This window comes from Oryctolagus cuniculus, chromosome 6 (assembly GCF_964237555.1).
Source record: "Oryctolagus cuniculus chromosome 6, mOryCun1.1, whole genome shotgun sequence".
Lineage (NCBI taxonomy): Eukaryota > Metazoa > Chordata > Mammalia > Lagomorpha > Leporidae > Oryctolagus > Oryctolagus cuniculus.
Window position 1 is genome coordinate 23004502 of NC_091437.1, and position 14153 is coordinate 23018654.

At 45.0% G+C, this 14153-nt stretch overlaps 1 protein-coding gene across 2 annotated transcripts in view; it reads left to right on the forward strand.

The window, feature by feature from the left end:
• DDX46 (DEAD-box helicase 46) overlaps positions 1–14153 on the forward strand; it is a 59351-nt gene that overhangs the window by 27565 nt on the left and 17633 nt on the right. For both annotated transcript variants that reach the window (XR_011389733.1, XM_008255025.4), the window contains exons 12-15: positions 2741–2819; positions 4526–4608; positions 11261–11425; positions 12262–12424. Coding sequence is in view for 1 of the 2 variants with exons in the window: in XM_008255025.4 (XP_008253247.2) it covers positions 2741–2819; positions 4526–4608; positions 11261–11425; positions 12262–12424 (490 nt within the window). In the remaining variant the exon portion in view is untranslated. The remainder of the gene's footprint in view (positions 1–2740; positions 2820–4525; positions 4609–11260; positions 11426–12261; positions 12425–14153) is intronic.

Sequence of the window (14153 nt, forward strand, 5' to 3'; positions counted from 1 at the left end):
TCTCTATCTCTCTCTCTCTCTCACTCACTCTCCCACTGTCTGTCTGTCAAAAAAAAAAAAAAAAAGGTGATGATTGGAATGTACTCAGTTACATTTGCATTCCATGTTTTTAGTCGTATTTATTTTATTTAAAATTTTTGTTTGAAAGGCACAGAGACAGAGATGGTGAGATGTTTCATCCGCTGGTTCACTTCCCGCTGCCTGCGAGAGTTGGGGCTAGACCAGGCCAAGGCCAGGTGCCCAGAACTCAGTCTGGGTCTCCCATGTCGGTAGCAGGGGCTCAGGTACTCGAGCAGTCACCTGCTGCTCCCAGGGTGCACGTGAGCTGGGAGGTGGAATTAGAAATGGAGCCGGTACTCAAGCCTGGGTGCTCCGAGCTGGGATGCAGATGTGCTGCATAGCATCTTGACCACTGGGCCACATACCCAGCCCATGATTTTACCCAAAAATAACAAACCTTGGGGAGAGCAGGAGTCTCCCCAAGAATGGCAATCATCAAAACCTTGTTTAACTGGAAAACAGGGGTTCTGTAGTCAAATAAGTTTTGAACTTGTTTGATATTATAAAATTAAAATAGTTGTCTTTCCTGCAAAACCTGCTTAATCTTTAATAAGATGATGTATATTAAGATGCTAAAAAAGTGGATAAATTTATTTACATATTCTGAAAACATCTTTTTTTTTTTTTCCAAATTTATTTATTTGAGAGAGCTACAATCAGAGGAGAGAAAGGTCCTCCATCCACTGGTTCACTCCCCAAGTGGCCGCAGTGGCCAGAGCTGAGCTGATCCAGAGATATGCCAGCCTAAAGCCAGGAGCCAGGAGCTTCCTCCATGTCTCCCACCCGGGTGCAGGGGCCCAGGCACTTGGGCCATCTTCCACTGCTTCCCCAGGCCATAGCAGAGTGCTGGATTGGAAGAGGAGCAACCAGGACATAAACTGGCTCCCATATAGGATGCTTAGCCCATTACACCACAGCACCAGCCCCACACAAAAGCATTTCTTTTTAATTATTTATTTATTTGACATAGTTACAAAGAGAGAGAAGGAGAAAGAGGTCTTCGATCCGCTGCTTCATTCTCCAAATGGCTGCAGTGGCTGGAGCTGAGGCAATCCAAATCCAGGAGCCAGGAGCTTCCAGGTCTCTCACACGGTTTAGGGGCCCAAGGACTTGGGCCATCTTTCACTGCTTTCCCAGGCCGCAGCAGAGAGCTAGATCAAAAGTGGAGCAACTGGGACTTGAACCAGCGACCACATGGGATGCCAGCGCTGCAGACTGGGCCTTTAACCTGCTGTGCCACAGTGCCAGCAGCAAAACCATTTCTTTGGCGTAGTGTTACAGGGCCAGTGCTGTGGTGTAGCAGGTAAAGCTGCCGCCAACTGGGGAGTGAACCAGTGGATGGAAGACCTCTCCTGTCTCTGTGTAACTCTGCCTTTTTTTTTTTTTTTTTTTTTTGACAGGCAGAGTGGACAGTGAGAGAGAGAGACAGAGAGAAAGGTCTTCCTTTTGCCGTTGGTTCACACTCCAATGGCCGCCGCAGCCGGTGCGCTGCAGCTGGCCCACTGCGCTGATCCGATGGCAGGAGCCAGGTACTTATCCTGGTCTCCTATGGGGTGCAGGGCCCAAGCACCTGGGCCATCCTCCACTGCACTCCCTGGCCACAGCAGAGAGCTGGCCTGGAAGAGCGGCAAACGGGACAGAATCCGGTGCCCCGACCGGGGCTAGAACCCCGTGTGCCTGCGCCGCAAGGCAGAGGATTAGCCTAGTGAGCCGCGGCGCTGGCCATCTGCCTTTCAAATAAGTAAATAAATCTTTAAAAAAAAAAAAAAGAGTAGTGTTACAAGAACAAACTTTGGGAATCTTTGCTTTTGTTATCCCTGTGCTACTTTAAACATCTGGACTTAGTTCATTTTCTGGGTTCATCTCCTTGCCAGTTTGTTTGACCACAGCCTGATGTAAGGAATAATTTATGAAATGACTTGGTATATACATGCATTTTATATTTGTATAGAATTCAAGCAAAATTTTGTGACGTTTAGAGCATTCTTTTACTTTTGTGATTATTTCATTTTTTAAACGCTGATTATGACTTAATATATATTCATTTATTTCCCCAAAGATTTATTTATGTGTAAGGAACAGTGCCAGAGATAGATCTTCCATCCACTGCTTCTTCTCAAGATGGTCAGAATAGTAGGGCTGGGTCAGGCTGAAGGCAGGAGGCAGGAATTCCATCTGGGTCTCCCACATGGGTGACAGGGACTCAATACTTGTGCCATCGTCCTTTGCTTTCCAGGCACCTTAGCTGGCAGCTTTATCGGAAGTGGATGGGACACGGACTACCACTGCCGTGTGGGACATGGGCAAGTAAACCAGCAGCTTAACCCACTGAACCACAAAGCCTGTCCCAGTAAATTGATTTTACACTTTGCTGGTGGTGGCAACATTGTCAATTGGAACAATGTTGATTGATAATGATCACTTTATTTTTCTTGACTACTCTCTTAGGTTCCTTTTTTGGTTTTGAGAGATAGTGCCAAAGGTGAACTTGATAAAATTTTTATTCATTGGTTTCAGGTACACATCACTGTGTCGTTATGCTGCTCCTGCCTGTTCCGTTAGTAGTACTTTGTTCCAGGGAACTGAGCAGGTCTCTGTGAAGGACCATGTGTAATACCTTAGAATCTGTCTAAGTGGGTGTTGGTGGTAAATACACTGTGAAACTTCATCTTTTTATTAGATTGCTGAGCTGAAAAGAGGTGCTGAAATTATCGTTTGCACACCTGGTCGAATGATTGACATGTTAGCCGCTAACAGTGGTAAGTCAGAGGTATTTTTTGTTCTCTTTTATTTTTGAATTCTATACATTTTGGTTAAACTAAAGCAAATACAAGAAACCAACAAAGGGTTTCTGTGTTTGTTCTTAAAGCTGTAATATCTTAAAATGTGTATTGTAATATCATTGTACTGTAATGTTTTAATAAGCACTAATATTTTTGTGATTCAATTAAAACATTTTTTAGAGCTGGCATCCTCTGGTTTTTATAGCACTTAATTGAATTCTTAGTCCATTTTTGACCTAGCTTTGCTTTTAAAAAGGTGTATCATTCTTTCCCTTTCTTTTGACATCTAGACTTTTTCTACATAGACATTTGTAATTTACAATACTAGATAAATTAAGATATTGCAGCTTCAAGAAATTTTATTTTTTGTAAATTCTGCATGTTTTTAGCTCAACTGTTATGCTTTGTTAAATTATTCCCTATCAAAACTGTTACTAAACTGTTGACATTATTCAACTTCTGTGGAGAAAGGCCCTTCAAGATTTATAGAACTGGGCTTCCGAGACTTAAGCCAGCAAAGGTAGGTAACTTACTGCTGTTCCCAACCTTGCAAAACTAATTGGGGCTGCAAAAGTTAGTGCGGAATACTTAGAAATCACTTATTTTGGCTTCTTCCTTTTTTGGAAGAAAGTGCTTTCAAAGGTTTCCATTGCAGTATTCAGTATTATTCGTAATAGAGTGTTAAGACTGAGTAATGCATGTTTCTAATAGCATTCTGCTTGAATTTCTGTATAAACGTAATGCTAATTCTACATGAAGTTGGCAAGGTGACTTGGATATTGTTTGGTAAGTTATTGTGCTCATACAGCATATGAAAAGTTTTGAGATGAATGCTGGTTAAATAATCCCCTTTTACCCCTCCAATGCTGCATTGATTAAATTTCCTGAAATTTGTCTCGATTAATGTTACCTTTTTCTCTTATCTGTCCTTTTGGTTTACCTTTAATAACTTTTTTACGTGTTTTTGCCAGGTGATTGATTCCACAGTTGGTAGCAAATGCTTTTGTTAATCTTTTAGAAAGGGTTTCCTGTGTATACATTTTGTTCTTATCTGTTAAGAAGCCAGTTGCATTTATTTAAACCAGTGGAAGCTCTTAATAAAAGTTGGAGTTGTACCTTTGTACAGAAAAGTGCATTTATGTAGTAGTTTCTCATCAGTGATTTGACATACCCATTTAAGAAGTTTCTAGTTGTATGGAAGTAGGCTGTGAAGTGATATAAAGAGAAATCTTTGCATCTGAAGTAGTTAGTACTGGAACTTGCTTTCCACACATACGCTGTAATCTCTAATATGTTTTTTCCTAGGTGGTGCTGTCAGATAATGGCTGATGTGGCTCGATGCTTCATCTCAGTCTTAGTTTTATGATGTGTTTTGGAGAGGGCTGTTTTCTGAATTTTACAGGTTCTTCCGGCCCTATGATGGTATGCAAGAGACGAGTTTGACAAAATAAAGGGCCTCATATACACCCATTGTCAGAAAATATTTGTCACTAGATTAAGATACTGTAGACCAAAAAAATTTTTTTTTCACTGTTTTAAGATACCTAACCTACCCCTCTGGTTAAGTCAGGCATTTTAGTTCCCTTTACAATTTTTTTTTTAAAGTTCTTGGTGCTCATAAAATGTATTGTGAACTGATTTTTAGTTTTCTTTTTGTCTTTATTTTTTTCTTCTCATCTCAGGTCGGGTCACAAATCTTCGAAGAGTGACATATGTTGTTTTAGATGAAGCAGATAGAATGTTTGACATGGGTTTCGAACCACAGGTAACCATTAAGTTTCATTAGTGTCTTGTAATGTGAATATAACTGTGTATCTGCCCTGAGAATGCAGTGTCCGGGCTTCTGAATGAACATAGCTGTGCTGCATGATAGTACAGTGAGTCTGGGACATACGGCATGGAAGTAGGTGTTTATATTTCGATGCTCATAAAAGTTGTTCAGGAGGGATTTGTACAGGCTTCCCTTAAGCATCTGAAACCATTGCCAGTAAGGCTTCTGGCTCCTGGCTTCGGATCGACAAGCTCTGGCTGTTGGCCATTTGGGTCGTGAACCAGCAGATGGAAGACCTTTCTCTGCCTCTGCCTCTCCATAACTCTGCCTTTCAAATAAATAAATCTTAAAAAAAAGAACGGGCCAGCGCCATAGCGCTGGCATCTCATGGGCACCGGGTTCTGGTCCCGGTTGCTCTTTTTCCAGTCCAGCTCTCTGCTGTGGCCTGGGAGGGCGGTGGAGGATGGCTCAGGTGCTTGGGCGCCTGCGCCTGTGTAGGAGGCCAGGAGGAGGTGACTGGCTCCTGGCTTCAAATCGGTGTGGCTCCAGCCCTCATGGCCACTGGGAGGTGAGCCAACAGAGGGAAGATCTTTCTCTCTGTCACTGTCTGACTATCTGTCAAAACAAAAACAAAAACAAAAACAGAATATGTAATTTTCTGTAGTAACAGAAATTTACTTGGGAAAGGGATAATATGAATATTATGTTAAGTCTCCAGCTTATTCATTAATTCTTCAAAAATGTATTGCCTCTCATATGCTTGTGCATTTGTTGTGCTTAGATTTAGGGACTGTGTCCTAAATGAGATAAAAATAGAGGAACATAAAAAAGAGTAACTAGAACCATGATAATTCTTGAATAATGTGAGCCACAATTACAGGTGTGAAGAATGTTTAGCTCAGCATAGGGGAGTTGGTGCTGTTCCTCACATGTTTTAAAGTCTTGTACAAAAGATGCATTGAGTTTGTTCTGGTCTGAGGGATAGATCTGGGACTGGGAAAGCCATGGGGAACTGCACCTGAACTTAGTTTGTGGCAGGTTGAATAAGCATGGGTTGGAGTTAGAACAAGTCGCTTTGTTGGAGGAGAATGGCTATTGAATATTTACCACCAGGCATTCAAGCAGTCATGGGGTCCATTTGTGAAAAGGGGCTGGAGGGATTTGAAGCATCCTTTGGAAAATGGAACTACATGCGCCTTAGTGTCTTTCACAGTCATGGGAGATCTTAGATTTTGTGATAATGAATAACATCTGTTTAGGTAGATGTAGTGCTAGGACTTTTTTATTTCATTTTTTAAAGATTTATTTGAAAGGCAGAGTTACAGAGGCAGAGAAGGAGAGACAGAGAAAGAGATCTTCCATTTGCTGGTTCACTTTCCAAATGGCTGCAACAGCTGGGACTGCGCCAGGCTGAACCAGGAGCTGGGAGTTTGATCTGGGTCTCCCGTCTGGGTGCAAGGGCCCCAGGCTTTGGGCCCTCTGCTGCTGCTTTCCTAGGCATATTAGCAAGGAACTGGATTGAAAGTGGAGCAGCCAAAGCTTGAATCAGTGCCCATATGGGATGCCAGCACTGCAGGCCTGGGTTTGTTTTTTTTATTTTTTTTAAAGATTTATTTATTTATTTGAAAGGTGGAGTTACAGAGATGCAGAAGCAGAGAGAGGGAGAGAGAAAGAAAGAGAGGTCTTCTGTCCTCTGGTTCACTTCCCAGTTGGCTGCAATGCCCAGAGCTGCACCGATCCAAAGCTGGAAGCCAGGAGCTTCTTCCAGGTCTCCCACGTGGATGCAGGGGCCCAAGGAGTTGGGCCAACTTCTACCGCTTTCCCAGGCCATAGCAGAGAGCTCTCTTGGAAGTGCAGCAGCCGGAACTCTAACTGGCGCTCCTATAGGATGCCAGCACTGCCAGCGGCTTTACCTGATAAGCCACAGTACTAGCCCCTACTCCGCTTCTGATTCAGCTCCTGCTAATGCGCCTGAGGAAGCAGCAGAAAATGGCCCAAATCCTTGGGCCTCTGCCCCCATGTGGAAGACCTAGAATGGAGTTCCAGTCTCCTGGCTTCACTCTGTCCCAGCCCTACCCATTGTGGCCATTTGGAGTGTGAACCAGCAGATGGAAGACGTCTCTCCTTCCCTCCTTCTATCTCTGCAACTGCCTTTCAAGTAAACAAACACATCATTTTTAAAACGGCCAGAGCTGTGCTGATCTGATGCCAGAAGCTTCTTTCAGTCTCCCATGTGGGTGCAGGGGCCAAGGACTTGGGCCATCTTCTGCTCTCCCAGGCCATAGCAGAGAGCTGGATCAGAAGTGGAGCAACTAGGACTCAAAACCGTAGTGCAGGCTGGAGGTTTAACCCACTGATCCATAGCACCAGCCCCATCACTTTTCTGATAAATCAGTTTTTTCAGGGTGAGTTCAAAGCATTTCCATTGATGTGCAATGTGTAACGCATCATTTGCCAAAAGGACACACATGTACTGAATATACATAAAATAGATTGCAACAACGTCAGTTGTTTTTTGGCATTTCTACTTCATATATGTATGTGTATGCATGCACTTACGTATGTGTGCCTATTGTGTGTAATCACTCATGTACATATGTATACTTGTGTGCACATCCATAATTAAATGAAGAGGCAACACTGGATAATTACTTTTTTGGTCACTAAAATCAATTTAGGGAGAGGAAAGTTTAGATTTAGTTCTATTTTGTGATTTTTTTTCCTCTTAGAGATTTTAGTGAGTGAGGCTTCAGGGCCATGGAAGTATAGCAGGAAGTGACACTGCCATGGAAATCAGAGCAAGTGCTGCTGACTGATTGGCACACTGACTTCTTTCTTGTCTTTTTTTTTTTTTTTTTTCTTTTGACAGGCAGAGTGGACAGTGAGAGAGAGAGAGAAAGGTCTTCCTTTGCCGTTGGTTCACTCTCCAGTGGCCGCTGCGGCCGGCGCACCGCGCTGATCCGAAGCCAGGAGCCAGGTGCTTCTCCTGGTCTCCCATGCGAGTACAGGGCCCAAGTACTTGGGCCATCCTCCACTGTACTCCCGGGCCACAGCAGAGAGCTGGACTGGAAGAGGAGCAACCAGGACAGAATCCGGGGCCCTGACCGGGACTAGAACCCGGGGTGCTGGCGCCGCAGGTGGAGGATTAGCCTATTGAGTCGCGGCGCTGGCCCGGCTACTCCACTTTCGATCCAGCTCTCTGCTGTGGCCTGGGAGAGTGGTGGAGGATGGCCCAAGTCCTTGGGCCCCATAAGTGAAAAAAAAAAATCTTAAAGAAAGGGATCTCTGTTAATCTGCTTCTTAATTAAATAAGTAAAAAAAAAAATCTTTAAGAAAAGTATATTGTAAAAATTAAGAGAATAAGGAAGGCATTAGGAGGAAGGTTGAAAGTGCAGGAGGGAGGATGGGGTAGGAAGTGTCATGTTCTTAAAACTGAGATACGTGAAATTTGTTCCATTTATATAAATTAAATTTAATAAAAAATGTACTAAAAAGTGGAGCCAGTGCTTGAACCCAGGCATTCTGATGTGAGTTCCAGGTGTCCCAAGTGGTTTCTTAACCATTGTACCACACTTTTGTTCCACATTTATACCCTTTTGGGCTGTTTCAGTTCTTCACAGAGCTGTAAGCCACTGTTCAGAGTCCTTTGGTTCACCCTAAGGAACCCCCTGAGCATTTCTTGCAGTGCAGATTGAGTGCTAATGAACTCCCTGTTTATAAATATTGGAGAATATTGTATTCCTCCTCACGTTTGGAGGACAATTTTGCTGAGTATAGGATTTTGGTAAAGCTTTGTGTCGTCTAGTGCTTTGAATATATCTACCTACTGTTCACTGAATTTCTATCTTCCAGTTTCTGGTGAGAAATATGTTAATTGTATTGATGATACTTTCATGTGAGAAGTCCTTTCTCTCTGCTTGTAAGATCTCTCTAGGATTTTAGGAAAGTTTTTTTTTTTTTTTAAGATTTATTTATTTATTTGAAAGAGTTACACAGAGAAGGAGAGGCAAAGAGAGAGAGAGGTTTTCCATTGCTTGTTCACTTCCCAATTGACTGCAAAGGCTGGAGCTGCACCGATCCAAAACCAGGGTTTGGGAGCTTCTTCCAGGTCTCCCACGTGCATGCAGAGGCCCAAGGACTTGGGCCAACTTCTGCCGCTTTCCCAGTCCATAGCAGGGAGCTAGATTGAAAGTGGAGCAGCCGGGACTTGAACCAGCACCCATATGGGATGCCTGCACTGCAGGTGACGGCTTTACTGCTATGCCACAGCACTGGTCCCTAGGAAAGTTGATTATCATGTGTCCTAGTGTGGGTCTCTCTGAGTTCCTCTTGGACTTTGTTTAGCTTCTTAGATCTTCACATTCATGGCTCATCAAAATCTGGTAAAATATCATCTGTTATTTCTTCAGATACTCTTTTTGCCTTTTCTTCTCTTTTCTTTTTGGGACACCCACACTTTGTGTATTGTCACACTCCTCACAGGTCTCACAAGTCCCTATGCCCTGTTTAGTTTTTTTAAATCTTTCTTTCTGCTTCGCAGGTTCCCATTGTCCTGACTTCAGTTTCATTCATATTCCATCTGCTTGCTTACATCTGCATTTGATTGCCTCACTGCATTTTTTACTTTTTTTTAAGATTTTTTTTATTTGAAAGACAGACGTGAAGCAGCTGGAACTTAAGGCAGCACCCATCAGTGAGGCCAGCCTTGGAGCCTGTGGCTTCATCTGCTGCACTGCAGTGCCGGCCCCTCAGCTTTTGTTTGAATGACTTAATCTTCAATATAGTGCTCCGAAAAGGAGTGAGGTAGAAAATGGAAGGATTCAGGTAAAGGGCATGTGGGCCTTTAAATCTCCTGCAAGGCATTGCAGCTGTAGGCCAGGAGCCTTGGCACCACGTGGTGGTGAGTGTAGCAGCAGTGGCCAGTGCCTCTTTGCCCCTCTGGGTCAGAAGCAGTCACCAGAACACAGAATGCAGATACTGGTTTTCTTTCTTTATACTATGTATGGATTTCAAAACTTTTTAGATTGATTGATTTCAAAGGCAGAGTTAGAGAGAGAGAGAGTGTGTGAGAGAAGTATCTACCATCTGCTGGTTCACTCCCCAAATGACTGCAGTGGTCAGGGTTGGGCCAGGCTGAGGCCAAGAGCCTGGAACTTCATCTGGGTCTCCTGTGTGGGTACAAGGGCCACAACACTTGGGCCCTGTTAACACTGCTTTTCCAGGCACGTTAGCAGGGAGCTGGATCAGAAGGGGAGCAGCCAGGACTCGAACTGGTGTCCAGATGGGAAGCTGGCGTGGGAGGTGGTGGCTTAACCTGCTACGGCACAACGCTGCTCCCTGAACCACAGTATTTGGAGGACAGGTTCCTTTGAGCTCACTCTGGCTCCCATGAGGTGTGTGTAGCCTGCTGTGGGACCATGTGTGCCTGCCTGCTGTGGGGCTGGGGTAAGGGATGGCTGTCTGCTGCGGTCCTAGGAGGTAACATTGGTGGAAATGAACCACAGTTTGCCTTCCAAGACTTCCGAAGTTGGAACCTTTCAATGGGCTTCACAGTTCCAAGGTAGTTTAATCAGATAGATTTCTGATGTATCACACTGTGCTCTTTCCCATAATCCTTCTGTTATCTCCTACTACAAAATCTTAGCACTTAGATCTGCTCTTGGCATACAAGGGAAAGAAAAGTGTTCAGCAAATGCAGGAGAATTTGTAGTTGTCAGTAGCACTTGCATGCTAGGTACAGTTTGAAGACAACTGCTGCTGAGCGTGCTGAAGGGTTGGTTGTGAGGTGAGTGAGAGATGAGCCCCCGAGGATTCCTGTAGCGTGGTCTATACGTGTGGAGATTGGAAAGCTGAGCAGCAGTTAGGGGACAAAATAAACCGGTATTGTGAGGTAAGGGATTGGAAAGCAACTGGAATAATTCTCAAAATTTTCCTTTAGGGCCATTGCTGTGCAGCAGGTTGAACTGCCTCCTGCAAGGCCCGGTCTCCTATCAGAGCACTTGTTTGAGTTCCAGTTGCTCCCCTTCTGATCCAGCTCCCTGCTAATGTGCCTGGGAAAGCAGCAGATGATGGCCCAGGTCCTTGGGCCCCTGCCACCCACGTGGGAGCCCCAAATGGAGTTCCTGGCTCTTGGCTTTGGCTTGGCCCTACTCTGACCATCGTGGCCATTTGGGAAGTGAACCAGCAGAAGGAAGATCTCTTCGTGTTTCTTCCTTGCTCTCACTTTGCCTTTCAAAAAATAAGTGTTTTTTAAAGGTTTGTTTATTTATTTGAAAGGTTGAATTACAGAGAAGGAGCGTCAGGCAGACAGAGATACAGATCTTCCTCTGCTGGTCTGCTCCCTGGGTAGCCACAATGATCAGGGCTGGGCCAGGCCAAAGCTAGGAGCCAGGAGCTTCATTGGGGTCTCCTGTGTGAGTGCAGGGGCCCAAGCACTTGTGCCATCTTCTGCTGCTTTCCTTGATGCATTAACAGGCAGCTGGATCAGAAGTGGAGCTATTGGGACTCAAACTGGTGCCCATTTGGGTTGTTAACTTTCTGGTGGCAGCTTAACCCACTGTGTCACAGTGTTGGCCCCAAAATAAATCTTTAAAAAATATTCTACTTTGCTTTGTTTTAATGATACTTCTTTGTAATTTTTTCTCAGGTCATGCGCATCGTGGATAATGTCCGTCCTGATCGGCAGACAGTTATGTTTTCAGCGACTTTCCCCAGAGCTATGGAAGCTTTGGCTCGCAGAATCCTGAGTAAACCCATTGAAGTGCAGGTTGGAGGCAGGAGTGTGGTTTGCTCAGATGTGGAACAGCAAGTGGTGGGTACCGTCCAGGAAACCTCCAGCCCCTGATGCGTCAGTAGCGTGCATGCTGATTTAGGGGTCGTGTTTGGAAGGAAGGCAAATGACTTTTACAATCGAGTAATGCCCATCAACTGTAGCCTGCAGTGTTTTAGCAGATAAATTTGACCATGCCGTTAGTGGAACAGTTTAAAATATTTTTGACTCTGCCACCAGATGTGGTAGACCAGAAAATAGTAGTGCCATGTATACTAGTCTTATCTTTGGTTACTCGAATACGATGTTTTTGTTTTTGTTTCTTAAATATTTATTTATTTATTTGAAGGGTAAAGTTACAGAGAGCCAGAGGCAGAGAGATAGAGAGATCCTCTATTCTCCAGATGGCCCCAATGGCCGGAGCTGTGGTGATCCAAAGCCAGGAGTCTAGAGCTTCTTCCAGGTCTCCCATGCAGGTGCAGGGGCCCAAGGACTTCAGTCATCCTCCACTACTCTAGGCCACATCAGAGAGGTGGATCGAAAGTGGAGTAGCTGGGACTTGAACCGGCGCCCATATGAGATGCCAGCACTGCAGGCAGTGGCAGCTTTACCTATTATGCCACGTTGTCTGCCCTGGAATATGATGTTAACACACAGAGAGAACACAGGGTATTTGCCAACATTTGCAAGCCTTTTATTCTTTGAAAGTTTGCACATTTTTTCCTTCTGGTTTAGCAGTTAAATTTAAGATTTCCATACCCTTTCCTAAAAATTACAGCAAGGTGTTAACAGTCACCACAGATAAATGATTTTCTTTTTGTTTAAGCGAGTGATTGGCATTTTCATTCCATGAACATGGTGTAATTTGGTGTTTTCAGATTGTGATTGAAGAAGAAAAGAAATTCTTGAAGTTGCTTGAGCTTCTGGGCCATTATCAAGAGTCGGGGTCTGTCATCATATTTGTGGATAAGCAGGAGCACGCCGACGGTCTCCTAAAGGACCTGATGAGAGCATCTTACCCATGCATGTCTCTCCACGGAGGTAGCGCTTGTTCCTTACCCGTGCATGTCTCCACGGAGGTAGCGCTTGTTCCTTACCCGTGCGTGTCTCTCCACGGAGGTAGCGCTTGTTCCTTACCCGTGCGTGTCTCTCCACGGAGGCAGTGCTTGTTCCTTACCCGTGCGTGTCTCTCCACGGAGGTAGCGCTTGTTCTTTACCCGTGTGTGTCTCTCCAAGGAGGTAGCGCTTGTTCTTTACCCGTGCGTGTCTCTCCACGGAGGCAGTGCTTTTTCCTTACCCGTGCCTGTTTCTCCAAGGAGGTAGCGCTTGTTCATTACCCGTGCGTGTGTCTGCACGGAGGTAGCGCTTGTTTCCTGCATACACGAGACAGCTGCCGGCCACAGTGCCATGTTTACTTTGTTCTCTGACAGCAGTATCTTGTGTTGTTTATCTCAGTTTTCCCTCACAGTTGCACTGTGTGGTACACATTTTTATCTCTCAGAGATAAAGAATTCCAGGCAGACATACATCAGTTTGATCATATTGTGCTGCTCGTAGGAATTGAACTTTACTTTTTCTTTTTAAATATTTATTTATTTTAATTTTGTTTCAGAGAAGGGGAGGTGGGGTTATAGGTTGAAGGAGAGAGACAAATAGTGTGTCTTACAGTACAGTCCTCAGATAACCACAACAGCCAGGCCTGGAGCTCCTGAATGCAGCCCTCAGTCTGGGTCTCCCAAGTGGGTGGCAGAGATTGAATTATTTTAGCCATCATCTGCTGCCTCCCTGGTTGTTGTTAACGGGAAGTTGTATTGGAGTGGTAATGGCTCAAGTAATTGGGTTCCTGCTACCCACCTGGGAGTCCACCCAGCTTCGGCCCCCTGGCTGTTGCACACATTTGGAGAATGAACCAGGAATAGGATCTTTCAGGCTTTAGCCTGTCTCTGTCCCTTTACTTTTCAAATACAATATTTCTTACAGATCTATTTATTTATTTGAAAGACAGAGTTACAGAGAGAGGGGAGAGACAAAGAGAGAGTGATCTTCTATCTACTGGGTCACTCCCCAGATGACTGGGTTGGGCCAGGCTGAAGCCAAGAGCCATGAGCTTCCTCCAGGGCTCTCACATGGGTGCAAGGGCCCAGTCACTTCGGCCATGTTCTGCTGTCCCAGGCACATTAACAGGCACCTGGATCAGATTTGGAGCCAACTGGGTCTTGAACCAGTATCTATGTGGGATGCTGGCATCATATGCAACAGCTTAACCTGCTGTGCCACATGCTGGTCCTGGTCTTTCATTTTCTATGTTGTAGGTGTTAGAAGTGTGGATTTAGGCCGGTGCCGCGGCTCACTAGGCTAATCCTCCACCTTGCAGCGCCGGCACATCCGGTTCTAGTCCCGGTTGGGGCGCCGGATTCTGTCCCGGTTGCCCCTCTTCCAGGCCAGCTCTCTGCTGTGGCCCGGGAGTGCAGTGGAGGATGGCCCAGGTGCTTGGGCCCTGCACCCCATGGGAGACCAGGATAAGTACCTGGCTCCTGCCATCGGATCAGCGCAGTGCGCCGGCCGTGGCGGCCATTGGAGGGTGAACCAACGGCAAAGGAAGACCTTTCTCTCTGTCTCTCTCTCTCTCTCACTGTCCACTCTACCTGTCCAAAAAAAAAAAAAAAAAAAAAAAAAATCGTGGATTTATTCTTTATTCCATGTTTGGATTGTGTCAGAGGAAATGGAAAATTGAATTGAGACGTGATGTTTCATGGCTCTTTGATATTCC